This window comes from Symphodus melops (assembly GCF_947650265.1).
Source record: "Symphodus melops genome assembly, chromosome: 15".
NCBI classification, from domain to species: domain Eukaryota; kingdom Metazoa; phylum Chordata; class Actinopteri; order Labriformes; family Labridae; genus Symphodus; species Symphodus melops.
In genome coordinates this window covers 25530011-25556401 of record NC_136705.1, presented here as the reverse complement: position 1 = coordinate 25556401, position 26391 = coordinate 25530011, and the positions used below count along the sequence as shown (strand labels likewise).

The window sequence follows — 26391 nt, the reverse complement described above, 5'->3', positions numbered from 1 at the left end:
CATATGTAGTGGACTACATAGTGCACACTATAAGGAGTCATATGTAGTGGACTACATAGTGCACACTATAAGGAGTCATATGTAGTGGACTACATAGTGCACACTATAAGGACTCATATGTAGCTGACTACATAGTGCACACTATAAGGACTCATATGTAGCTGACTACATAGTGCACACTATAAGGACTCATATGTAGTGGACTACATAGTGCACACTATAAGGACTCATATGTAGTGGACTACATAGTGCACACTATAAGGACTCATATGTAGCTGACTACATAGTGCACACTATAAGGAGTCATATGTAGTGGACTACATAGTGCACACTATAAGGACTCATATGTAGTGGACTACATAGTGCACACTATAAGGACTCATATGTAGCTGACTACATAGTGCACACTATAAGGAGTCATATGTAGTGGACTACATAGTGCACACTATAAGGACTCATATGTAGCTGACTACATAGTGCACACTATAAGGACTCATATGTAGTGGACTACATAGTGCACACTATAAGGACTCATATGTAGCTGACTACATAGTGCACACTATAAGGACTCATATGTAGCTGACTACATAGTGCACACTATAAGGACTCATATGTAGCTGACTACATAGTGCACACTATAAGGACTCATATGTAGTGGACTACATAGTGCACACTATAAGGACTCATATGTAGCTGACTACATAGTGCACACTATAAGGACTCATATGTAGTGGACTACATAGTGCACACTATAAGGACTCATATGTAGCTGACTACATAGTGCACACTATAAGGACTCATATGTAGCTGACTACATAGTGCACACTATAAGGACTCATATGTAGTGGACTACATAGTGCACACTATAAGGACTCATATGTAGCTGACTACATAGTGCACACTATAAGGACTCATATGTAGCTGACTACATAGTGCACACTATAAGGACTCATATGTAGCTGACTACATAGTGCACACTATAAGGACTCATATGTAGTGGACTACATAGTGCACACTATAAGGACTCATATGTAGCTGACTACATAGTGCACACATTCCCTCCTCCCTACATGGGGCGTATGTAAAGTAGTGATGCTATGCACGAACAGTCCATCTGTCGGTGCTGCTTTCAGGTCAAATGAAAAAAAACCCTGATATTAAACACATACAATGGGCAGTAACAATAATATTAAAAAAAAAAGATTTCACCTGCTGTGGTGTTGTCTGGTCCAGTGAAGTCCGCATGTGTCTGTGTTAGGCTATTTATATCCAGATGATGAAGCTGCTGCTGCTGCTTTGCAGGCTAACTTCTTATAATGCTAACGTTAGCTAACTCTGCTGCCTTCAGGGACAGCTTGTAAACTCCATTGATGCTATACGACATTAGTGATGCTGAGTTTAGGGGTTACGGTTTAATTCGGTTGACTTTGATTTAATTTTACTGTGATGATTGCATGTAAAATGAATACGCCTTCATGTAATTTAACTCTATTTGTCACAGGCGGGACTGATTGCTTCACAGAGAGGAGCGTGGATGAGTCAGAGGAGTTTAAACTTCTTTAATTGTTATATGAAAAACAGATCGCAAAACACATCACTGAATGAGGACAGTCTTTAAAGTTTAATGTCGTCCATAATTTAGATATTTCCGATAGTCCATGAAGACAGCGTTGACGTTATTTACACGTTTGTTCGTCAATTTCAGTTTAAGGGAAAACCATGGACACATATTGTGTTATGTGTTGGTGTTAGACATAATTTGTAAATTGAAAAAAGTTAGAAACGTTACCGCCATATTGGATGGGTCTCCTCACTCTTCGCTCGCAGCAGAGTTTATAGGAATCAAACACACACACACCCTCCTTCACTGACTCTAACATATATGCACACTTTCACAATCATGTTGCTGGCACTGATATTATAGGTAACAAATGTGTCTGCACATATGCAGATACACTAAACTATTTCTTTCAGAGAGGGAGAGTCTTCTGGAAGAAACAAATTCAAATGAACAATCAGACTTGTTTCTTCACTAAAATAAATTAATTTATACATTTATCAATAAGCCATAGCCTACCATATGTCTTTGTAAGACCATAACCCATAAAATTAAAGCTCGTTATCCGCCTCAAAGACTCATCCCGGTGTCGCACTGCAGCAGGTCAGCGTCCGGTTGCTAGGCAACAGCAGGCAGCGACAGATATGAGGTATGGACCAAACTCAAAGATAGTCACTTCCTTTTTTTTCCTCCTAAAAATATGTAAACGTCCAGTAAACGAAGACATTTTGTCCTGCAGTGGACTTCAGATTGAAGGTTGAGTTTCTCCTGACTCTGGAAGTCTTTCCTCATGCTGACAGGAGAAGATAGATAGATAGATGATAGATAGATACTTTATTGATCCCGAGGGAAATTCAAGCGAGAAAACGTTTCTGCTCATTAAAGACAACATTTTAAAGGTTTTATTTCAAAATAATTATATCAAATATTTACACTTTCATCTCTGATGTTTTTATTCTGAAACATAATGAGGTGTGTGTGTGTGTGTGTGTGTGTGTGTGTGTGTGTGTGTGTGTGTGTGTGTGTGTGTGTGTGTGTGTGTGTGTGTGTGTGTGTATCGTCCATATGTTCAGCCTCTGTTGATTCTGTAAATTATAGAAGTATTGAACATTTAAAGGAACATAACACACAGAAACACGCAGGCACATTGCAGGTCACTCGTCAGGTGTGTGTGTGTGTGTGTGTGTGGGTAGGCTGCAGGTTGATACAGGTGTTTCTGTGAACACATACTCCAGCAGCTCCTCAGGGTTGGGATCTGGTCCAGGTGTGGGGGTTATTTGTGGGGCAGGGTGTGAGTTCTCCTGCTGCAGCTGAGCAAGTCTCTCCATCTCAGCATGTCTCCGTCCTCTCCTCTTCCCCAGGACTTTCACATAGTTCGCAGGTACGAGTCCTGAGGTCTGACCATCCACGCTCGCCAGCAGCCAGCCGCGCACACGAGGCTGAAGCTCTACACATACAAACACACACTAGGTCCATCAATCAGTCTCTCAGAAGTGACGACGGCTAACAACAGGTGAGAGCAGGTGAAGACGTGAGGACAGGTGAGGACAGACTGTTGAGAGCAGGTGAGGACAGGTGAGAGCAGGTGAGGGACAGGTGAGGACAGGTAAAGACGTGAGAGCAGGTGAGGGCAGGTGAGGACAGGTGAGAGCAGGTGAGGACATGTGAGAGCAGGTAAAGACATGTGAGAGCAGGTGAGGACAGGTGAGGGCAGGTGAAGACAGGTGAGGACAGGTGAGAGCAGGTGAGGACAGGTGAGGACATGTGAGAGCAGGTAAAGACATGTGAGAGCAGGTAAAGACAGGTGAGGACAGGTGAGGGCAGGTGAGGACCGGTGAGGGCAGGTGAGGACAGGTGAGGGCAGGTGAGGACAGGTAAAGACATGTGAGAGCAGGTGAGGACAGGTGAGGGCAGGTGAGGACAGGTAAAGACATGTGAGAGCAGGTGAGGACAGGTGAGGACAGGTGAGGACAGGTGAGGGCAGGTGAGGACAGGTAAAGACATGTGAGAGCAGGTGAGGGCAGGTGAGGACAGGTGAGGGCAGGTGAGGACAGGTAAAGACATGTGAGAGCAGGTGAGGGCAGGTGAGGACAGGTGAGGGCAGGTGAGGGGGAACAGCTCTCACCTTTAGGAGCTAGGTTCATCATGTCTCCTGCTCTCAGAGTTATCTCCTCTTCTGATGCTGCTGAGAAATCAAACTCTGCTCGGGCCACCACGTGGTCGTCCTCGCCACTCGCCCAGTTTGAGTCTACATGAAAACAACATTTATCAAGACACGTATGTTTAGAGTCTCCTGCTGGGAGGTCCATGTGTCAGGTCAGGAGAATCTGTGAAGCAGTCCTCATGATGTCATACAGGCATCATTAGTTTTTACATTTTTATGATCACCATATTAAAGTTTAAATTCTGACATGGTGACGAAGCGGTTTCAATGTTTTCTGTGTAGAATTAAGAATTAACCTCCCACCTTGCTCTTGGGGGGCAGGACTACAGCTCAGCAACTTCCAGATGAGGTACGGCCCCCCCAGGACTACAGCAAAGAACAGGAAGATGGGCCAGGACTTTGGGGTGTGATGGTCCACCCCTCCGACTGCAGTCAGGGTGTCAGTGGCGCTGTCCGCCCACAGGTCCTCCACCTCAGTGTCAGAGCGCCGGCCCAGCAGCCTCTGCAGGCGGCGGTAAAGGTAACGCAGGGTGCGCACTAAAGCGAAGGCTGACAGGACGCGAGTCAGGTGAGCACGCAGGCGGGTCAGGTGATTGGCCACGTCCAGCACGGCTCGGAAGCTGTTGTAGACGGCAGAGAAGGTGGCGTCCAGCATCATGCTGACGGAGGAGAAAGCTTGCACGATGCTCTCGATTGACTGGAACGCTCCCCTGCTGCTCTCCTCTGCCTGCTGCACAAACCGGCTGGGTGCCACTTCCTCCGAGTGGGGAAGGCGGCCGTAACCCCCCATGCCAAAACCCCCGCCATAGCTGTAGGGGCTGTACCCCCCATACATGGAGCTCCCACCATAGATGGCGCTCCCATAGGGGCTGTAGGAGGAGGAGAATGAGCTGTAGGAGGGACGATAGGCCTGCTGGACAGAACGAGGAGGCACAGGGGGGGCCATCCGGGTCAGGACAGGGGGGCCCCCAGACACTGAGGGGCCAAGGGGCGGGGCCAAGTTCACAGACCTGTAACGGAGAAGCATTTTAAATAATCAGACAGGTTTGCAGTTCACATACTAACGATCATACATGTTTTTACACAGATGTTCAGGAGTTTAATAAAGCTCATGTTGCCATGGTAACAAACAGGTTTTTATTAAAAGGTCAAAGTTTACTCGGGTGTCTTAACAAGATACATTATGTCAATGTTTATTTACACTTAAGGAAATAAAAGATTGTAAAAATATAAATTTATTGGAGAGGAGAACAGGTTAGCCTGCTAAGCTAACAGCTAGGCTAACAGCTAGGCTAACAGCTAGGCTAACAGCGGTCGGAGTTGACAAGTGATGTTAAAACATTCAGACTGATCAGCTGATTGATTAAAGTGATCATTGAGCCTCTTCAGCTGATTGATTAAAGTGATTACTACGTCTCTTTAACATGAACACATAAGTAACACTTATTCAGCGTTAGCACACAGGAGTGTTTGTGCTAACGCTGCTACAGCTAGCTCACCTGTAATTCACAGGTGCACTCATGGCTCCAGGTGTCCTCCTCTCCCATGGCTTCTGTGGAGGCTGGGGATCCATCCAATAATAAAGACAATCAATAAAGAGCAAAAAGAATTAAAGAGTAAATAAGTACAAACTGAACGTAAACCCTGAACTCGTGTCGCGTTCAGGTGCTGCTCGGAGTTTATAGTATCTAATGTCGCAGCTGATGTTTGCTGAGGTCTGTGGAATTAACAAACACATATATAACCCAACAACCGCCGTTTTAAGTATGAGTAAAAACTTTAAAATTCACAAGTGGGAGACTTAGCTAATGTAGTTTATCTTGTCAACATCTCCTCAGCTTGTGTTAACCACAGAACTTATTTCAGGCGTTTAACCACAAAAACATTTAAAATCCACATTGACTTTTAGAACCCATGCTAAGTCACTTCCGGGTTTTAAGACTCATACCTGTGGCGGTCTAAAGATATAATTTAAATGTACCCTCTCGTTAATAAAATACAATAATATGTTTATAAATATAATATGACAGATTGTTGAATCATTTCGCCTTCAACAATCACACGCTGCATGTCTTACTCCTGACCAGCAGAGGGCGATGTGACCCATCAAAACCGGAAATCTTGAAACGGAATAAAAGGGAATCTCCGTACTCTGTTACACTCAGAGTAATAATAATTATGTCCTTCTGACCACAGGTATCCATCTTTAATCATGAACAGCTGTTTTAACTCTGCACAGGTGAGTTTTATTAATCTCTGATAATACCTGCTGTCACCATCAATTTACCAATTAATCAACTAACTAATCAATTAATCGATCCCTCAATCAATCAACCAATTAATCAATCACAAAATTAATCAACTAACCAACCAATTAATCAATCAATCACTCAATTAATCAATTAACCAATAAACCAACCAATCAATTAATCTATTAATGAATTAATTACTCAATCAATCGCTCAGTAAATTAATCAACTAACCAATCAATTAAACAACCACTCAATTAATCAGTCACTCAATTAATCAATCACTCAATTAACCAATCAATCAATAAACAAATCAATCAATCAATAAAAAATGAACCAGATTCTGATTCTAACAAGCAACAGTTGAATTGATAGTAACGTGTGCAAACAGACACAGTAAGAGCAGGATATGACATGAAAAGGTTCCACAGGCGGAGTTCAGTTCCTGAGTTTACTGCTGTTTACTCTGCAGCTACCTTTGGTCACTGAGAGCCACAAAAACAGATCCAAACAATGACTCAAGGAAAACCTGCTACAAACACGTGATTGGCTCAGCCGCTGCAAAAGTTGTGGGTCAAGAATGTGTGAATACAGCCGGAGAAGTTGTCATGAAATTCAATAAATGTGAAGGAATATTTACAGAAAATGAAGTTCACTGAGCTGCATGGGAGAAAATGAGAAAACGGCACCAGTACTTTGTGTTTGTCCAGTTTCATAGCAGCTAACTGGGTCAAGCTAAAGAGCTTTTGAAAGAGCCGTGTTGCCCTGTTATCAGCGGTGATTAGGTCCAGAGTCAGCCCAGAGAATATCTTTAATGGAGCTTTTATAAAAAGAGCCGAGCTATTACACATGCCCGGAGACTCCATGTCCAGCCCAGTTTATCTGCAGAGCCAGAGCAGCAGGCCCAGTCTCAATCTAATAAAGACGATAAAAAAGGACAAAAATGAAGCATCTAATTGCTGGGAACTGCCAGTGGTCACGTCGCGGAGGATACAGCGGTGATTCCTGAGCGACCACAATCTAAAAATGACTTCCCCAGCTGCCAGATAACAGCTCAGCCTCGCTCCCACTAATGTTTCCCTCCAAACTCTGCAGACATTTTGACTCTGCTAACAAACACTGATAGAGACATGTTTATCAGAGGGTGTGTCGTTCAGATCATGGCCGGCATCAAGGTCACGCTCTCACACCAACAGGGACTTTACTAAACATCTGAGGCACAAACATCATCTGAAGTGAAGGACTGTGTGTGATGGACTCTGTAGCAGCCTCTACCATCAGTGTGTGAATGTGTGTGAATGGATGAGTTAATACTGATGGACTCTGCAGCAGCCTCTACCATCAGTGTGTGAATGTGTGTGAATGGATGAGTTAATACTGATGGACTCTGCAGCAGCCTCTACCATCAGTGTGTGAATGGATGAGTTAATACTGATGGACTCTGCAGCAGCCTCTACCATCCGTGTGTGAATGTGTATGAATGGATGAGTTAATACTGATGGACTCTGTAGCAGCCTCTACCATCAGTGTGTGAATGTGTGTGAATGGATGAGTTAATACTGATGGACTCTGCAGCAGCCTCTACCATCAGTGTGTGAATGTGTGTGAATGGATGAGTTAATACTGATGGACTCTGCAGCAGCCTCTACCATCAGTGTGTGAATGTGTGTGAATGGATGAGTTAATACTGATGGACTCTTTACTCTGCAGCAGCCTCTACCATCAGTGTGTGAATGTGTATGAATGGATGAGTTAATACTGATGGACTCTGCAGCAGCCTCTACCATCAGTGTGTGAATGTGTGTGAATGGATGAGTTAATACTGATGGACTCTTTACTCTGCAGCAGCCTCTACCATCAGTGTGTGAATGTGTATGAATGGATGAGTTAATACTGATGGACTCTGCAGCAGCCTCTACCATCAGTGTGTGAATGTGTGTGAATGGATGAGTTAATACTGATGGACTCTGCAGCAGCCTCTACCATCAGTGTGTGAATGTGTATGAATGGATGAGTTAAGACTGATGGACACTTTACTCTGCAGCAGCCTCTACCATCAGTGTGTGAATGTGTATGAATGGATGAGTTCATACTGATGGACTCTGCAGCAGCCTCTACCATCAGTGTGTGAATGTGTATAAATGGATGAGTTAATACTGATGGACTCTGCAGCAGCCTCTACCATCAGTGTGTGAATGTGTGTGAATGGATGAGTTAATACTGATGGACTCTGCAGCAGCCTCTACCATCAGTGTGTGAATGTGTATGAATGGATGAGTTAATACTGATGGACACTTTACTCTGCAGCAGCCTCTACCATCAGTGTGTGAGTGTGTATGAATGGATGAGTTCATACTGATGGACTCTTTACTCTGCAGCAGCCTCTACCATCAGTGTGTGAATGGATGAGTTAATACTGATGGACTTTGCAGCAGCCTCTACCATCAGTGTGTGAATGGATGAGTTAATACTGATGGACACTTTACTCTGCAGCAGCCTCTACCATCAGTGTATGAATGTGTATGAATGGATGAGTTAATACTGATGGACTCTTTACTCTGCAGCAGCCTCTACCATCAGTGTATGAATGGATGAGTTAATACTGATGGACTCTGCAGCAGCCTCTACCATCAGTGTATGAATGTGTATGAATGGATGAGTTAATACTGATGGACTCTTTACTCTGCAGCAGCCTCTACCATCAGTGTGTGAATGTGTATGAATGGATGAGTTCATACTGATGGACACTTTACTCTGCAGCAGCCTCTACCATCAGTGTGTGAATGGATGAGTTAATACTGATGGACTCTGCAGCAGCCTCTACCATCAGTGTATGAATGGATGAGTTAATACTGATGGACTCTGCAGCAGCCTCTACCATCAGTGTGTGAATGGATGAGTTAATACTGATGGACTTTGCAGCAGCCTCTACCATCAGTGTGTGAATGGATGAGTTAATACTGATGGACACTTTACTCTGCAGCAGCCTCTACCATCAGTGTATGAATGTGTATGAATGGATGAGTTAATACTGATGGACTCTTTACTCTGCAGCAGCCTCTACCATCAGTGTATGAATGGATGAGTTAATACTGATGGACTCTGCAGCAGCCTCTACCATCAGTGTATGAATGTGTATGAATGGATGAGTTAATACTGATGGACTCTTTACTCTGCAGCAGCCTCTACCATCAGTGTGTGAATGTGTATGAATGGATGAGTTCATACTGATGGACACTTTACTCTGCAGCAGCCTCTACCATCAGTGTGTGAATGGATGAGTTAATACTGATGGACTCTGCAGCAGCCTCTACCATCAGTGTATGAATGGATGAGTTAATACTGATGGACTCTGCAGCAGCCTCTACCATCAGTGTATGAATGGATGAGTTAATACTGATGGACTCTGCTCTCTCAGAAGCTCCACCTGAATGAGCTGCACAGAAACAGGAGAGAGATGAGGAGGAACGTCTCATCATGAATCCTGTGATCCCATTGTTTGCACACACACACACACACACACACACACACACACACACACCTCCTCTCTTTAGCATCACACACACACACACCTCTCTTTATCACACACACACACACACACACACACTTGGAGGACTTGTCAGATCCTCCTTGTTCAGGAGTATAAATAGTTCAGACTCTCAGGGTTCTTCTTCTTCTTCTTCTTCTTCTTCTTCTTCTTCTTCTTCTTCTTCTTCTTCTTCTTCTTCTTCTTCTTCTTCTTCTTCTTCTTCTTCTTCTTCTTCTTCTTCTTCTTCTTCTTCTTCTTCCTCGACTTTGAGCTCACAGGTAAAAATTAACCTCTGACCTGTTTTTAGAAAGTAAACGTCTTTACTCATATTAAATATCATTATTATAGTTTAACTGCCAACTTTGGATCCAAACCAAGAACAAGATGGAGGACGCTGCAGGGGGCGGAGTCTTCCCTCAGGACTAATTAAACCTGATTGAGCAGCTCGCGTTGGATATAATCAACCTTCATTTCTTCATCTCTTCCTGAGATGGACAGGTGACATGTTCAGTGTGCAGTTACATCATGAATTAGACCAGCTGTGGCTCAGTGGTAGAGTCCGTCGTGTCTCAACTGAAAAGTCAAGGGTTCGATTCCCAACTCCTGCAGCCACGTTTGATGTGTCCTTGGGCAAGACACTTAAGCCTAAGTTGGTCTGCTGGTTCAACTTTTTTCAGCCTGATCTTTCATTTTCTACCACAGATCATTTCCCTCCTGTCTGCTGATCAGATGACGCGTTGCTCCTCAGTAACGCCTCCTCCAGGGACACCTCCTCCAGGGACACCTCCTCCAGGGACGCCTCCTCCAGGGACACCTCCTCCAGGGACGCCTCCTCCAGGGACACCTCCTCCAGGGACGCCTCCTCCAGGGACGCCTCCTCCAGGGACACCTCCTCCAGGGACGCCTCCTCCAGGGACGCCTCCTCCAGGGACACCTCCTCCAGGGACGCCCCCAGGGACACCTCCTCCAGGGACACCTCCTCCAGGGACGGCCCCAGGGACGCCTCCTCCAGGGACACCTCCTCCAGGGACACCTCCTCCAGGGACGCCCCCAGGGACGCCTCCTCCAGGGAGGCCTCCTCCAGGGACATCTCCTCCAGGGACGCCCCCAGGGACGCCTCCTCCAGGGACACCTCCTCCAGGGACATCTCCTCCAGGGACATCTCCTCCAGGGACGCCCCCAGGGACGCCTCCTCCAGGGACATCTCCTCCAGGGACACCTCCTCCAGTAACGCCCCCAGGGACGCCTCCTCCAGGGACACCTCCTCCAGGGACATCTCCTCCAGGGACATCTCCTCCAGGGACGCCCCCAGGGACGCCTCCTCCAGGGACACCTCCTCCAGGGACATCTCCTCCAGGGACATCTCCTCCAGGGACGCCTCCTCCAGGGACGCCTCCTCCAGGGACACCTCCTCCAGGGACACCTCCTCCAGGGACGCCTCCTCCAGGGACACCTCCTCCAGGGACGCCTCCTCCAGGGACGCCTCCTCCAGGGACACCTCCTCCAGGGACGCCTCCTCCAGGGACACCTCCTCCAGGGACGCCTCCTCCAGGGACGCCTCCTCCAGGGACACCTCCTCCAGGGACACCTCCTCCAGGGACGCCCCCAGGGACACCTCCTCCAGGGACACCTCCTCCAGGGACGGCCCCAGGGACGCCTCCTCCAGGGACACCTCCTCCAGGGACACCTCCTCCAGGGACGCCCCCAGGGACGCCTCCTCCAGGGAGGCCTCCTCCAGGGACATCTCCTCCAGGGACGCCCCCAGGGACGCCTCCTCCAGGGACACCTCCTCCAGGGACATCTCCTCCAGGGACATCTCCTCCAGGGACGCCCCCAGGGACGCCTCCTCCAGGGACATCTCCTCCAGGGACACCTCCTCCAGTAACGCCCCCAGGGACGCCTCCTCCAGGGACACCTCCTCCAGGGACATCTCCTCCAGGGACATCTCCTCCAGGGACGCCCCCAGGGACGCCTCCTCCAGGGACACCTCCTCCAGGGACATCTCCTCCAGGGACATCTCCTCCAGGGACGCCCCCAGGGACACCTCCTCCAGGGACACCTCCTCCAGGGACACCTCCTCCAGGGACGCCCCCAGGGACACCTCCTCCAGGGACGCCCCTAGGGACACCTCCTCCAGGGACGCCCCCAGGGACACCTCCTCCAGGGACACCTCTGTGCTCGTGCATCTGTTGAAGCTGCAGTTTTTAAATTGAATCCAGAAAAGAGACTTTGTAATGTTGTACTGTTGTGATTAGTTATGTTATTGAAAGTGAAGGTCTACATTAATGAAGGTCTACATTAATGAAGGTCTACATTAATGAAGGTCTACATTAATGAAGGTCTACATTAATGAAGGTCTACATTAATGATGACACCAAGGTTTCTGAACGGTTCTCTTGGGTTGATGGACAATGAACTGAGGTAGACTGTGATGCGTTGTCTCTTTGCTTCTGACCTCAAAATAACCTTTTTTGTGGCTGCAGCGTAGCAGACTGTGATGGAGGAGGAGAGGATGGACGCCATGATGGCGCTGTAGAAGTGCTCCATCATGGTCTTTGGCAGGTTGAACTTCTTCAGCAGGAAGTCCATCCTCTGCTGTGCTTTCTTGATGAGGAGTTGATGTTCTCCTCAGTAAGTTTGATGAGCGTCAGTGCAGAGACAGATTGATGGAGACTTCAGCCCATGAACTGGATATCTAAATATTTTAAAACTATCTGACCATTAAAGTCTGCAGACCCGCAGAGAGAGCTTCAGGAACCTTCATGACAACAGAAACCTCTTTATTCTAAACACTCTTTGTTGTGTGGAAGGAATTTCACACATGCAGGCCGGAATGAGGACAACACACTGGTGGTGCATTCAGGAGCTCTCTTCAAGCTTGTACATTTCAAACTTCAAACTGTAATTCAACAGAATAAAAGCGATCTGATTATATCATGTCATCATATTAGATTAAGTACAATGATGATCTTTACCTGAGGACATGTATGTTCTTTACCGGAGGACACGTATGTGATCTACCGGAGAACACGTATGTGATCTACCTGAGGACACGTATGTGATCTACCGGAGGACACGTATGTGATCTACCATATGTGATCTACCTGAGAACACGTATGTGATCTACCTGAGGACACGTATGTGATCTAACGTATGTGATCTACTGGAGGACACGTATGTGATCTACTGGAGGACACGTATGTGATCTACCTGAGGACACGTATGTGATCTACCTGAGGACACGTATGTGATCTACCTGAGGACACGTATGTGATCTAACGTATGTGATCTACTGGAGGACACGTATGTGATCTACTGGAGGACACGTATGTGATCTACCTGAGGACACGTATGTGATCTACCTGAGGACATGTATGTGATCTACCGGAGGACACGTATGTGATCTAACGTATGTGATCTACTGGAGGACACGTATGTGATCTACTAGAGGACACGTATGTGATCTACTGGAGGACACGTATGTGATCTACCGGTGGACACGTATGTGATCTACTGAAGGACATGTATGTGATCTACCGGAGGACACGTATGTGATCTACTGGAGGACATGTATGTGATCTACCGGAGGACACGTATGTGATCTACTGGAGGACACGTATGTGATCTACCGGAGGACACGTATGTGATCTACTGGAGGACACGTATGTAATCTACCGGAGGACACGTATGTGATCTACCGGAGGACACGTATGTGATCTACCGGAGGACACGTATGTGATCTACCGGAGGACACGTATGTGATCTACCGGAGGACACGTATGTGATCTACCGGAGGACACGTATGTGATCTACTGGAGGACACGTATGTGATCTACTGGAGGACACGTATGTGATCTACTGGAGGACACGTATGTGATCTACTGGAGGACACGTATATGATCTACTGGAGGACACGTATGTGATCTACTGGAGGACACGTATGTGATCTACCGGAGGACACGTATGTGATCTACTGGAGGACACTTATGTGATCTACCGGAGGACACGTATGTGATCTACTGGAGGACACTTATGTGATCTACTGGAGGACACGTATGTGATCTACTGGAGGACACGTATGTGATCTACCTCTTAATAGTATGGCCCTAATATGACATCGTTGAACTATTTCCATATGTTTCAGGTGTCCTACTGCACTTGAAGGCAACGCGGGAGGAGGCGGAGCCTATATGTGACGTCAGAACAGACAGGACCTCAGACAGGCTGAGCACAGAGCGAGCGGCGCCATGCAGGAGTGTCGGAGCGACAGATAAAGCTGCAGAAATGATCCAGCACCGGATCCAGCCCGAACAGCTCGGCCCGGGAGTCCGACCGTCGCCTTCAGGCACTGATCCAGGATGTGAAGAGACCGGAAGTGCGGGGATATGGAGGAGTTCTGAGTCGGTGTAGCGTGGCACAGGATCATTTCCAAAGTTGTCGGTTAGCAGGGCGCGTGTGAAGGATCGGTCTTAAAGGCACAGCGCACCCTCCAACATGGAGCGGCAGCAGAGCGACGCGGACCGGGACCGGGACCGGCAGTTCTGTGAACTTTGTGGAAAAATGGAAAACCTCCTGAAGTGTGGCAGGTGCAGGAGCTCGTTTTACTGCAGCAAGGAGCACCAGAAACAACACTGGAAGAAGCACAAGCTCATCTGTAAGGAGGCGGAAACAACCAAGGACCCGGACAGACCCCGAGAACAGACCAGGGACAGGGAGGCTTCACCGCAACCCAACAACACACAGGCCAGCACAGAACCAGAGGACAAACCGGGAGAGGACGGGTCCAACAAACCGGGAGAGGACGGGTCCAACGACACCCCGAACGGACAGAGCAGCTCGTCCCCGCAGAAACTGGCCCTGGACTACATCGTCCCCTGCATGAACAAACACGGGATCTGTGTGGTGGACCACTTCCTCGGAGCCGAAACCGGGATGGGGATCCTGGACAACGTCAAAGCCCTGCACAAGACCGGGAAGTTCACGGACGGACAGCTGGTGAGTCAGAAAAGTGACTCGACCAAAGACATCCGGGGGGACAAAATCACGTGGATCGAGGGCCGGGAGTCCGGCTGCGAGAAGATCCGGTTTCTGATGAGCCGCATGGACGACTTGATCCGGAACTGCAAACTGGGCAACTACACGATCAACGGGAGGACGAAAGTAAGAGATCATTAAAGGTGTTCAAGTCAAAGCTGCTCTTCTCTGCTTGTGTTTCTCACAGGTGTTCAGTACAGGTGTTTGTGACGTCAGCAGTCTTTTAGTGACGTAGTTTTAAAAGGTCAATTTGGGTCCTGATGGAAATCATCAAACTTTCTCTGTTTATGAAAACTGCTGAAGAAACAGACGGAGGTGATGATCTGTCTGTCTCTGTCTGTCTGTCTGTCTGTCTCTCTGTCTGTCTGTCTCTGTCTGTCTCTGTCTGTCTGTCTCTCTGTCTGTCTGTCTCTCTGTCTGTCTCTGTCTGTCTCTCTGTCTGTCTGTCTCTGTCTGTCTGTCTGTCTCTCTGTCTGTCTGTCTCTCTGTCTGTCTCTGTCTGTCTCTGTCTGTCTGTCTCTCTGTCTGTCTGTCTCTGTCTGTCTGTCTGTCTCTCTGTCTGTCTGTCTCTGTCTGTCTGTCTCTGTCTGTCTGTCTCTCTGTCTGTCTGTCTCTCTGTCTGTCTCTGTCTGTCTCTCTCTGTCTGTCTCTGTCTGTCTCTGTCTGTCTCTGTCTGTCTGTCTCTCTCTGTCTGTCTGTCTCTGTCTGTCTCTGTCTGTCTGTCTCTCTCTGTCTGTCTGTCTCTGTCTGTCTGTCTCTCTGTCTGTCTGTCTGTCTCTCTGTCTGTCTGTCTCTGTCTGTCTGTCTCTGTCTGTCTGTCTCTCTGTCTGTCTGTCTCTCTGTCTGTCTCTGTCTGTCTCTCTCTGTCTGTCTCTGTCTGTCTCTGTCTGTCTCTGTCTGTCTGTCTCTCTCTGTCTGTCTGTCTCTGTCTGTCTCTGTCTCTCTCTCTCTCTGTCTGTCCCTCTCTGTCTGTCTGTCTCTCAGTCCTCCGTGGTTCTTGTTAGGCTGTCCTCCTGTCCCTTCGTGTCCTCCCCTTGCTCTTCTGTGTGGCCGGCCTCTGATTCAAAGTGTGCAGAGAAGTTGACTTCCTCACCCACTGCCCCCGTAGTCTTGGCAAACACTCGCTTGGACTGTGACCAGCGGGATCAGCGTGACTTGCACAAAGGCGGCGAGTATCAGTGTGTCAAAGAGACGATGTGAGCTCGTCTCACGCAGGCAGAACCAGACCCTAACCCGAGCCACAGACCCAGAGTCACAGACCCCGATTCACAGACCCCGAGACACAGACCCAGAGTCACAGACCCCGAGCCACAGACCCCGAGCCACAGACCCCGAGACACAGACCCCGAGCCACAGACCCAGAGTCACAGACCCAGAGTCACAGACCCAGAGTCACAGACCCCGAGCCACAGACCCAGAGTCACAGACCCCGAGTCACAGACCCCGAGACACAGACCCCGAGTCACAGACCCAGAGTCACAGACCCCGAGTCACAGACCCAGAGTCACAGACCCCGAGCCACAGACCCCGAGACACAGACCCGGAGTCACAGACCCCGAGTCACAGACCCAGAGTCACAGACCCAGAGTCACATACACGCTGCGTCACACATCAACCAGAGGTCCAGGTCCTGAAACAGGATCACTGTGACCGGACTGGAGATCACTCGGGCTTCATGCCCTCACCGTTACTAAAATATATATTTATCATGAACAAGATGTTTCTGAATCCTTTCAGACGTATCAGAGGACGGAGCGCGGTTAATCACAGTGTACATGATGTCATGTGGAGAGGAACAGATCCTCTTTGGACCTTTCATGAGGAAGTCGACTGTTGACGTCTGAAAGCTTTGTAGAATAAGAGCTGCTGGAGGAAGTCATGGCGAGCACGGTGAGGCTGCAGCGAGCACGGTGAGAGGCTGCAGCGAGCACGGTGAGGCTGCAGCGAGCACGGTGAGGCTGCAGCGAGCACGGTGAGAGGCTGCAGCGAGCACGGTGAGGCTGCAGCGAGCACGGTGAGGCTGCAGCGAGCACGGTGAGGCTGCAGCGAGCACGGTGAGGCTGCAGCGAGCACGGTGAGGCTGCAGCGAGCACGCTGTCTATGCAGCGAGCACGGTGAGAGGCTGCAGCGAGCACGGTGAGAGGCTGCAGCGAGCACGGTGAGGCTGCAGCGAGCACGGTGAGGCTGCAGCGAGCACGGTGAGGCTGCAGCGAGCACGCTGTCTATGCAGCGAGCACGGTGAGGCTGCAGCGAGCACGGTGAGGCTGCAGCGAGCACGCTGTCTATGCAGCGAGCACGGTGAGGCTGCAGCGAGCACGCTGTCTATGCAGCGAGCACGGTGAGGCTGCAGCGAGCACGGTGAGGCTGCAGCGAGCACGGTGAGGCTGCAGCGAGCACGCTGTCTCTCTCTCGCTCTTTCTGTGTGCGCTTTCCTCTCTCCAGTTTCTGTAGCCTGAGCTGTTTGGGGGGAGGGAGGGGGGGGGGGGGTCAACCTCCCTCACGCTCTGCACGTAGCACAACCATTAAAACACTGCTCCCTCTGGAGGGAGGCCAGGAGTCAAAGTTTACAACAGTTCACTCTTCTCTTCTTCTGCTTAAGCCCCGCCCCTCTGTGCTCCTCTTTTTATCTGCCTCAACTTCACACCCATGATGAGCTCCTTCGTCACTGTGCATGTCCCCCCCCCACCCCCCCCCCCCCCCCCCCATCTCTATGTCATCTTTAGTGTTTGTCCCTGATCCTGTGCATTCCAGCAGGAACCTGCATCGCTCCAAAGACGTGAGCACAAAGCAGCCTGACGCACAAACGCCACTCTGTGACGCAGACGACTTCATGTTGGATCAGCGCTGGAAGAACCTGCACACAAACATGTTGCAGCAGCGTTTTTATCCAATGAATGTGTTGAATGACTGGATGTTAGCACGCTCGCTAGGTCTCGTCTTCTTCTCTCGTTTCTCCCTCAAACAGTAAAAACTCTAAGTGTGTGTGTGTGTGTGTGTGCGTGTGTGTGTGTGTGCGTGTGTGTGTGTGTGTGTGTGTGTGTGTGTGTTTATAATAATGTTGCCATGGTTTGTGATCCCAGGGAAGAATGTAGACGAACTGGCCTTTTGTCCGTCCTATCACAGCTGAGACGGCGAGCATGAGGGCGCTCTGCATGTGAGCACGTTCGCTTCTCGCCTCAGCTCCTCTGTCAGTAAACACACACACGGGTTCACGCCGCCGCACGTCTGTTGTTTACGCCACCAAAAGCTTCCAGTCGTGTGTTTGATACGCAGCCGGAGAAATTTAGTTTCCCTTTAAAGTCAACAAAACCACACACACACACACACACACACACACACACACACACAGTGAACACACACACACACACACACAGTGAACACACACACACACACACACGCACACACACACACACACAGTGAACACACACACACACACACACACACACACACAGTGAACACACACACACACACACACACACAGTGAACACACACACAGTGAACACACACACACACACACACACACAGTGAACACACACACACAGCTGCTGTGTTTGACCTCGTTGGTGGTGTAGCTGCTGTGTTTGACCTCGTTGGTGGTGTAGCTGCTGTGTTTGACCTCGTTGGTGGTGTAGCTGCTGTGTTTGACCTCGTTGGTGGTGTAGCTGCTGTGTTTGACCTCGTTGGTGGTGTAGCTGCTGTGTTTGACCTCGTTGGTGGTGTAGCTGCTGTGTTTGACCTCGTTGGTGGTGTAGCTGCTGTGTTTGACCTCGTCGGTGGTGTAGCTGCTGTGTTTGACCTCGTCGGTGGTGTAGCTGCTGTGTTTGACCTCGTTGGTGGTGTAGCTGCTGTGTTTGACCTCGTCGGTTGTGTAGCTGCTGTGTTTGACCTCGTTGGTGGTGTAGCTGCTGTGTTTGACCTCGTTGGTGGTGTAGCTGCTGTGTTTGACCTCGTTGGTGGTGTAGCTGCTGTGTTTGACCTCGTTGGTTGTGTAGCTGCTGTGTTTGACCTCGTTGGTGGTGTAGCTGCTGTGTTTGACCTCGTTGGTTGTGTTGCTGCTGTGTTTGACCTCGTTGGTGGTGTAGCTGCTGTGTTTGACCTCGTTGGTGGTGTAGCTGCTGTGTTTGACCTCGTTGGTTGTGTAGCTGCTGTGTTTGACCTCGTTGGTTGTGTAGCTGCTGTGTTTGACCTCGTTGGTGGTGTAGCTGCTGTGTTTGACCTTGTTGGTGGTGTAGCTGCTGTGTTTGACCTCGTTGGTGGTGTAGCTGCTGTGTTTGACCTCGTTGGTTGTGTAGCTGCTGTGTTTGACCTCGTTGGTGGTGTAGCTGCTGTGTTTGACCTCGTTGGTTGTGTAGCTGCTGTGTTTGACCTCGTTGGTGGTGTAGCTGCTGTGTTTGACCTCGTTGGTGGTGTAGCTGCTGTGTTTGACCTCGTTGGTGGTGTAGCTGCTGTGTTTGACCTCGTTGGTGGTGTAGCTGCTGTGTTTGACCTCGTTGGTTGTGTAGCTGCTGTGTTTGACCTCGTTGGTGGTGTAGCTGCTGTGTTTGACCTCGTTGGTCGTGTTCCTGCTGTGTTTGACCTCGTTGGTTGTGTAGCTGCTGTGTTTGACCTCGTTGGTTGTGTAGCTGCTGTGTTTGACCTCGTTGGTCGTGTAGCTGCTGTGTTTGACCTCGTTGGTCGTGTTCCTGCTGTGTTTGACCTCGTTGGTTGTGTAGCTGCTGTGTTTGACCTCGTTGGTGGTGTAGCTGCTGTGTTTGACCTCGTTGGTCGTGTAGCTGCTGTGTTTGACCTCGTTGGTGGTGTAGCTGCTGTGTTTGACCTCGTTGGTCGTGTAGCTGCTGTGTTTGACCTCGTTGGTGGTGTAGCTGCTGTGTTTGACCTCGTTGGTGGTGTAGCTGCTGTGTTTGACCTCGTTGGTGGTGTAGCTGCTGTGTTTGACCTCGTTGGTCGTGTTCCTGCTGTGTTTGACCTCGTTGGTGGTGTAGCTGCTGTGTTTGACCTCGTTGGTGGTGTAGCTGCTGTGTTTGACCTCGTTGGTCGTGTAGCTGCTGTGTTTGACCTCGTTGGTCGTGTAGCTGCTGTGTTTGACCTCGTTGGTTGTGTAGCTGCTGTGTTTGACCTCGTTGGTCGTGTAGCTGCTGTGTTTGACCCTGTGAGAACATTGAACATGATTGATTTGTGATCCTTTTTGCCTTTTGGACCACCCGCTCCTTCCACAGGGAGTTCAAGTCTTTGAGCTGGACTCCAAAAAATCTTTGAGCAGACTTTAACAATGTGGTGTAGACTGTTCTTGACCTTCACAGACAACCAATATAACCAACAGATAAAAGAAAACCGTCAATAAAAGAATAATTGAAGCTACATAAAATGCTTTGGGAAACCACATTTTTTATGTCGAGCCCTTTTCACAACTGATTTAGTGTTTTCTGAAAACTTCAGTTCGAACACTGTTCCCAGGTATTTATGAGTCAACGATTTCGATATCTCCACTGTGGATAGTGCTAGCTTTAGGGATATGATAGTTTAAATTTTTTTTTTTTTTTTTAATCTTTTCTCTATCCCTCTCTGCTCACATGCATCTGTTACTCTTCCCTTAAAAATCTGTTTTTACTGAACTGGCTCCTTATCTCTTCTTCAGGCAATGGTTGCATGTTACCCTGGAAATGGGACAGGATATGTACGCCATGTGGATAATCCCAACGGTGACGGTCGCTGTGTCACATGCATATATTACCTGAATAAAGACTGGACGGCCAAGGTGAGTGAGGAATGTGTGGGGGTTTGAAAGATTTATTTAGGGGCTTCTTGCCCTATATGTTGATAGGAATAACATGCAGGAAAGCAGCTGCAGGTCGGACTTGGACATGGCCTAGATTCGAGACATCCCGTGTTATTTAAGATGCCCCGTGTTAATCGACAACAGATCTGTTTTGCAGGACTTTTCTGGTCCCATATTGACCTTACGTCTCTTGTCACCTTTAGCCCATCATGCACCAATCATGTCCGTCAAGTCACACCCGTTTTTCAATCACATTCTCCCTTCCCATCAATCAGATATACAAACAGCATAAATGTTGAATTTTTGGGTCATTTTAATTTTGTTTCGGGATGGTGTTGGTTGTGTGTGGAGCAAATTCCAATATAATGTATAACTGTTTACTACTCAAAAAAATAAAGAACACGTCAAGTCAATCACACTTCTGTAACATCAAACTGTCCACTTAGGAAGCAGCACTGACTGACAGTTTCACATGTTGTGCAAATGGAACAGACAACAGATGGAAATTATAGGCGATCAGCAAGACCCCCAATAAAGGAGTGGTTCTGCTGAGCCCAGACCACTTCTCAGTTCTGATGCTTTCATGATGTTTAGGTCACTGTTGAATGCTAGCGGTGCTTCACTCTGCTGCTAGCATGAGACGGAGTCTACGACACACACGAGGGGCTCAGCTAGCTCATCCAGGATGCACATCAGTGTGAGCTGTGTCTGTCAGCGTAGTGTCCAGAGCATGGAGGCTACCAGGAGACAGGCCAGGACATCAGGAGACAGGCCAGGACATCAGGAGACGTGGAGGAGGGCAACAACCCAGCAGCAGGACCGCTACCTCTGCCTTTGAGCAAGGAGGAACAGGAGGAGCTGCCTGCAACATCCTGCAGAATCACCGGTTTGGTGGGTCAGTAATAGTGTGGGGGGGCATTTCTTTGGGGGGGCGCACAGCCCTCCATGTGCTCACTAGAGGGAGCCTGACTGCCATTAGGTACCCAGAGGAGATCCTTAGACCCCTTGTGAGACCATGTGGACCAGTTGGTCCTGGGTTCCTCCTAATGCGAGACAATGCTGGACCTCATGTGTCTGCAGTGACTCAGCAGTTCCTGTAAGATGAAGGCATTGATGCTATGGACCGACCCGCCCGTTCCCCAGACATCATGTCTCCATCCACCAACGCCACCATGCACCACAGACTGTCCAGGAGGAGGAGGATGCTTTAGTCCAGGTCTGGGAGGAGATCCCTCAGGAGACCATCCTCCACCTCATCAGGAGCATGGCCAGGTGTTGTAGGGAGGTCACACAGGCAGGTGGAGGCCACACACACTACTGAGCCTCATTCTGACTTGTTTTAAGGACATCAGAGTGGGATCTGCCTGGAGTTTTTACTCTTTCATTTTGAGTGTTACTCCAAATCTAGACCTTCATTGGTTAATACATTTGATTTCCATTGATCATGTTTGTGTGATTTAGTTGTCATCACATTCAGCTATGTAAAGAACAAAGTATTTAATAAGAATACTTCACTCATTCATATCTTGGATGTTATTTTACTGTTCCTTTTTAATTTTTGAGCGGTGTACATACTGTAAATATAAACTGGAAAAAAAGAAGTGTCCTTGAAGCTACAGCGAGCAATCGGAGGCAATGACAACACAAGTTAAGTTGGTCAGCGGAAACCCAACGAAAACATTTAGCACTTTATGCTGTCAGGGATTTTTAACACGAGACGGAGTAGATCCTCAAACAGCAGGCTGAGATGTTGCTGCAGAGAGGTTCACAGAATTCACCCTAGCAAACGAAACGGGTTGCCCCCCCAATTCTTCATGTGCAGACTCCCTTACACTCTCAAAGTTTCTGTTCATTCAGTTTACAGTCACCTCTACCTGACGTTACTGCAGGCAGTCAGTCACCTCTACCTGACGTTACTGCAGGCAGTCAGTCACCTCTACCTGACATTACTGCAGGCAGTCAGTCACCTCTACCTGACGTTACTGCAGGCAGTCAGTCACCTCTACCTGACGTTACTGCAGGCAGTCAGTCACCTCTACCTGACATTACTGCAGGCAGTCAGTCACCTCTACCTGACGTTACTGCAGGCAGTCAGTCACCTCTACCTGACATTACTGCAGGCAGTCAGTCACCTCTACCTGACATTACTGCAGGCAGTCAGTCACCTCTACCTGACGTTACTGCAGGCAGTCGGTCACCTCTACCTGCAGCCAGGCAGTCGGTCACCTCTACCTGCAGCCAGGCAGTCACCTCTACCTGCAGCCAGTCAGTCAGTCAGTCACCTCTACCTGCAGCCAGTCAGTCAGTCAGTCAGTCAGTCACCTCTACCTGCAGCCAGTCAGTCAGTCACCTCTACCTGCAGCCAGCCAGCCAGTCAGTCACCTCTACCTGCAGTCAGTCACCTCTACCTGCAGCCAGTCAGTCAGTCACCTCTACCTGCAGTCAGTCACCTCTACCTGCAGCCAGCCAGTCAGTCACCTCTACCTGCAGCCAGCCAGCCAGTCAGTCACCTCTACCTGCAGCCAGCCAGCCAGTCAGTCACCTCTACCTGCAGCCAGCCAGTCAGTCAGTCACCTCTACCTGCAGCCAGTCAGTCAGTCACCTCTACCTGCAGCCAGCCAGGCAGTCAGTCACCTCTACCTGCAGCCAGCCAGCCAGTCAGTCACCTCTACCTGCAGCCAGTCAGTCAGTCACCTCTACCTGCAGCCAGTCAGTCAGTCACCTCTACCTGCAGCCAGGCAGTCAGTCACCTCTACCTGCAGCCAGGCAGTCAGTCACCTCTACCTGCAGCCAGGCAGTCAGTCACCTCTACCTGCAGCCAGGCAGTCAGTCACCTCTACCTGCAGCCAGCCAGGCAGTCACCTCTACCTGCAGGCAGTCAGTCACCTCTACCTGCAGCCAGGCAGTCAGTCACCTCTACCTGCAGCCAGGCAGGCAGTCACCTCTACCTGCAGCCAGTCAGGCAGTCACCTCTACCTGCAGCCAGTCAGTCACCTCTACCTGCAGCCAGGCAGTCAGTCACCTCTACCTGCAGCCAGTCAGTCACCTCTACCTGCAGCCAGTCAGTCAGTCACCTCTACCTGCAGCCAGTCAGTCAGTCACCTCTACCTGCAGCCAGGCAGTCAGTCACCTCTACCTGCAGTCAGTCAGTCAGTCACCTCTACCTGCAGCCAGTCAGTCAGTCACCTCTACCTGCAGCCAGGCAGTCAGTCACCTCTACCTGCAGCCAGGCAGTCAGTCACCTCTACCTGCAGCCAGGCAGTCAGTCACCTCTACCTGCAGCCAGCCAGGCAGTCACCTCTACCTGCAGGCAGTCAGTCACCTCTACCTGCAGCCAGGCAGTCAGTCACCTCTACCTGCAGCCAGGCAGGCAGTCACCTCTACCTGCAGCCAGTCAGGCAGTCACCTCTACCTGCAGCCAGTCAGTCACCTCTACCTGCAGCCAGTCAGTCACCTCTACCTGCAGCCAGTCAGTCAGTCACCTCTACCTGCAGCCAGTCAGTCAGTCACCTCTACCTGCAGCCAGTCAGTCAGTCACCTCTACCTGCAGCCAGGCAGTCAGTCACCTCTACCTGCAGCCAGGCAGTCAGTCACCTCTACCTGCAGGCAGTCAGTCAGTCACCTCTACCTGCAGGCAGTCAGTCACCTCTACCTGCAGCCAGGCAGTCAGTCACCTCTACCTGCAGCCAGTCAGTCACCTCTACCTGCAGCCAGGCAGTCAGTCACCTCTACCTGCAGCCAGTCAGTCAGTCACCTCTACCTGCAGGCAGTCAGTCAGTCACCTCTACCTGCAGGCAGTCAGTCAGTCACCTCTACCTGCAGCCAGGCAGTCAGTCACCTCTACCTGCAGCCAGTCAGTCACCTCTACCTGCAGCCAGGCAGTCAGTCACCTCTACCTGCAGCCAGGCAGTCAGTCACCACTACCTGCAGCCAGTCAGTCAGTCACCTCTACCTGCAGCCAGTCAGTCAGTCACCTCTACCTGCAGCCAGTCAGTCACCTCTTCCTGTTTGTTAAACAACGTCTGGCGTGTGGTAGGAAGTTGAGCATGTTTCACTCCTGAGCGTGTTGTTTTTTATTCTGTTCAGTTACAGACGTTGTTGCTCCTCTCAAACATTTTTAAACAGTCGTTTCTCTTCTGACAGGCTGTGAACTTTCTGCTCCGGCAGGTTTTGCATGTGAAGAGAGGCCTATCATATCAGCGGTGTATCATATTAAGCGGCAAACTTGCAGCAATCTGCTTTTTCACTCTACAGGTCCTTTATCCGGCCACAGCAGTTTTCCTGTCAGTTGTTCTTCCTATCCCTCCACAGGAAGGCCACCCCCCGCTGCTGCTTCCGATCCTGAGCTTTTCTCTGGCTTTCTGTTTCGTACAACGTTTTTCCTTAACTTAGTCGTTCATTGTTGATTATTAAAACTTTTTTTTTTTTCTTAGACATATCTGAATGGATCTGTTTTGAAGAAACCATGAAGGAGGGTAGCTCTCCTCTCTTGATTGTTAGGAAGCTGCTTGTGGTTTTAATTCCTAATCGATTGTCTTGTTCTACAGGAACATGGAGGCCTTCTCCGGATCTTCCCAGAAGGAAAGGCCCAGTTTGCTGACATCGAGCCCAAATTCGACCGCCTCCTGCTATTCTGGTCGGACAGAAGAAATCCTCATGAGGTTCAGCCCGCCTTCTCCACCAGGTCAGCGTCTGGGTCGGTCTACTGCACATGCTCAGAAGACCTCAGTGTGATGAACAGTGAATCACAGTAGGATTGTGTCTCTGCAGGTATGCCATCACGGTGTGGTATTTTGACGCTGACGAGCGAGCCAGAGCGAAAGAAAAATACTTAACGGGTAAGACTGATCGTTTCCCCGTCTCCTGCTCCCTAACGTCTCCTCGCTTGTCTCCTGCTCCCTAACGTCTCCTCGTTTGTCTCCTGCTCCCTAACGTCTCTTCTTGTTTGTCTCCTGCTCCCTAACGTCTCCTCTTGCTTGTCTCCTGCTCCCTAACGTCTCCTCTTGTTTGTCTCCTGCTCCCTAACGTCTCCTGCTCCCTAACGTCTCCTCTTGCTTGTCTCCTGCTCCCTAATGTCTCCTCGTTTGTCTCCTGCTCCCTAACGTCTCCTCTTGTTTGTCTCCTGCTCGCTAACGTCTCCTGCTCCCTAACGTCTCCTCTTGCTTGTCTCCTGCTCCCTAACGTCTCCTCGTTTGTCTCCTGCTCCCTAACGTCTCCTCTTGCTTGTCTCCTGCTCCCTAACGTCTCCTCTTGCTTGTCTCCTGCTCCCTAACGTCTCCTCTTGCTTGTCTCCTTCGTGTGCAGGTGCCGGAGAAAAAGGAGTAAAGGTTGAACTCGGTAAACCTTCAGACCCGAGCTAATGGGACGCTGGCAGTTGGACATCCAGCCAATGAGTGCTCAGCTCAGAAAGTGTTCTGTAGAGAGCATGAGCGTGTCTCACACAGCAGGACAGCAGACTTTTGCTGGAGGTTGACGGCAGATCCAAACAAACAAACATTGGTTTCTGATCGCTCTGAGCAGGCGGGCGACGCCCACGGACCTGGAATGTCACGAAAGGGATTGTGTGGATTTTTTCTTTCTTCTCTCTGACGGAGAACGTTTCAGAAAATCAGTCTGAAGAGGAGTAAGACCCAGAGAGGACTTCCTTTTGTTTCAGTTAATTCCTTAAAGGTACAGTGTTCTGCATATGCTTAATGTGTTATGCTCTTCACATGGAATCAGCTGTTCTAAGCTACTGTCTGGCAGCGTGTGCTTGAGTTTGCAATAATACGACGAATGATCTGAATAAAAATCGTCGTTTTTCTGAAGCTTCTCTGGAGTTTGGATTTTTCTTTCCAGCAGAGGATGTTGGTGTGTCGTCTCTGTGACACACACACACCTGACTCATGTCACCATGGCGACGGCTCATCTTCAGATCCTGCTGCCCCTTCTCCTGGGCCCAGCTGAGTTTGGATCAGATCTTCTCGTGCGCCTGAGCAGGTTGTTGTTGCTTCTGGTGAATTCCAACATTATAAATAAGGAAGTAAGGATTCATCTTGAGGCAGTTATAAGTTGATTTCAAAGATGTCGAGGTTCACATCG

At 49.4% G+C, this 26391-nt stretch overlaps 4 protein-coding genes and 2 long non-coding RNA genes across 9 annotated transcripts in view; 1 reads left to right on the top strand and 5 right to left on the bottom strand.

Moving 5' to 3' along the window:
- Positions 1-2176, bottom strand: part of sanbr (SANT and BTB domain regulator of CSR) — a 17448-nt gene extending 15272 nt beyond the window's left edge. Inside the window, exon 1 of one of the 3 annotated variants that reach the window (XM_079362563.1) lies at positions 2078-2176. In XM_079362563.1, coding sequence (XP_079218689.1) covers positions 2078-2105 — 28 coding nt within the window. In that variant the 5' untranslated portion in view covers positions 2106-2176. Of the gene's footprint in view, positions 1-1209; positions 1343-2077 lie in introns of those variants that run through there. The other 2 variants (XM_079362565.1, XM_079362564.1) reach the window with 2 other exon arrangements.
- Positions 2177-2446: 270 nt separating this feature from the next.
- Positions 2447-5487, bottom strand: pex13 (peroxisomal biogenesis factor 13). Its single transcript, XM_079362567.1, has 4 exons — positions 5222-5487; positions 4026-4732; positions 3684-3806; positions 2447-3005 (listed from the first exon to the last, which is right to left on the bottom strand). The coding sequence occupies exons 1-4, from the start codon at positions 5293-5295 to the stop codon at positions 2713-2715; spliced, it is 1197 nt and encodes a 398-aa protein (XP_079218693.1). The 5' UTR covers positions 5296-5487; the 3' UTR covers positions 2447-2712.
- Positions 5488-13705: 8218 nt separating this feature from the next.
- On the top strand, positions 13706-26117 carry egln1a (egl-9 family hypoxia-inducible factor 1a). The gene is made up of 5 exons (XM_079362665.1): positions 13706-14660; positions 20170-20289; positions 24858-24994; positions 25081-25148; positions 25615-26117. The coding sequence occupies exons 1-5, from the start codon at positions 13995-13997 to the stop codon at positions 25668-25670; spliced, it is 1047 nt and encodes a 348-aa protein (XP_079218791.1). The 5' UTR covers positions 13706-13994; the 3' UTR covers positions 25671-26117.
- LOC306835638 (uncharacterized protein) lies at positions 16316-19917 on the bottom strand (the record flags this gene model as incomplete). The annotated part of the gene is made up of 4 exons (XM_079362304.1): positions 16316-16756; positions 18961-19080; positions 19111-19741; positions 19913-19917. 4 exons carry the CDS (start codon positions 19915-19917, stop codon positions 16316-16318), a joined length of 1197 nt encoding a protein of 398 aa, XP_079218430.1.
- Positions 22584-24025, bottom strand: LOC306836418. Of its 2 annotated transcripts, none has more exons than XR_013780778.1 (3): positions 23911-24025; positions 23419-23498; positions 22584-22762 (listed from the first exon to the last, which is right to left on the bottom strand). It is a non-coding gene; the product is annotated as an uncharacterized lncRNA (long non-coding RNA). The 2 variants fall into 2 exon arrangements; XR_013780779.1 differs by having other exon boundaries at positions 23419-23470.
- Positions 25337-25608, bottom strand: LOC306835886. The gene is made up of 2 exons (XR_013780707.1): positions 25445-25608; positions 25337-25398 (listed from the first exon to the last, which is right to left on the bottom strand). It is a non-coding gene; the product is annotated as an uncharacterized lncRNA (long non-coding RNA).
- Positions 26118-26391: the final 274 nt, after the last annotated feature.

Coding starts and splice junctions, on each gene's coding strand:
- pex13 (XM_079362567.1), bottom strand. CDS start 5,295: ATGGATCCCCAGCCTCCACAGAAGCCATGGGAGAGGAGGACACCTGGA. Junction 4,733..5,221: donor AGTGCACCTGTGAATTACAG/GTGAGCTAGCTG, acceptor TCTCCGTTACAG/GTCTGTGAACTTGGCCCCGC. Junction 3,006..3,683: donor GATGAACCTAGCTCCTAAAG/GTGAGAGCTGTT, acceptor TTGTATGTGTAG/AGCTTCAGCCTCGTGTGCGC.
- egln1a (XM_079362665.1), top strand. CDS start 13,995: ATGGAGCGGCAGCAGAGCGACGCGGACCGGGACCGGGACCGGCAGTTC. Junction 20,290..24,857: donor ATAAAGACTGGACGGCCAAG/GTGAGTGAGGAA, acceptor CTTGTTCTACAG/GAACATGGAGGCCTTCTCCG. Junction 24,995..25,080: donor CAGCCCGCCTTCTCCACCAG/GTCAGCGTCTGG, acceptor GTGTCTCTGCAG/GTATGCCATCACGGTGTGGT.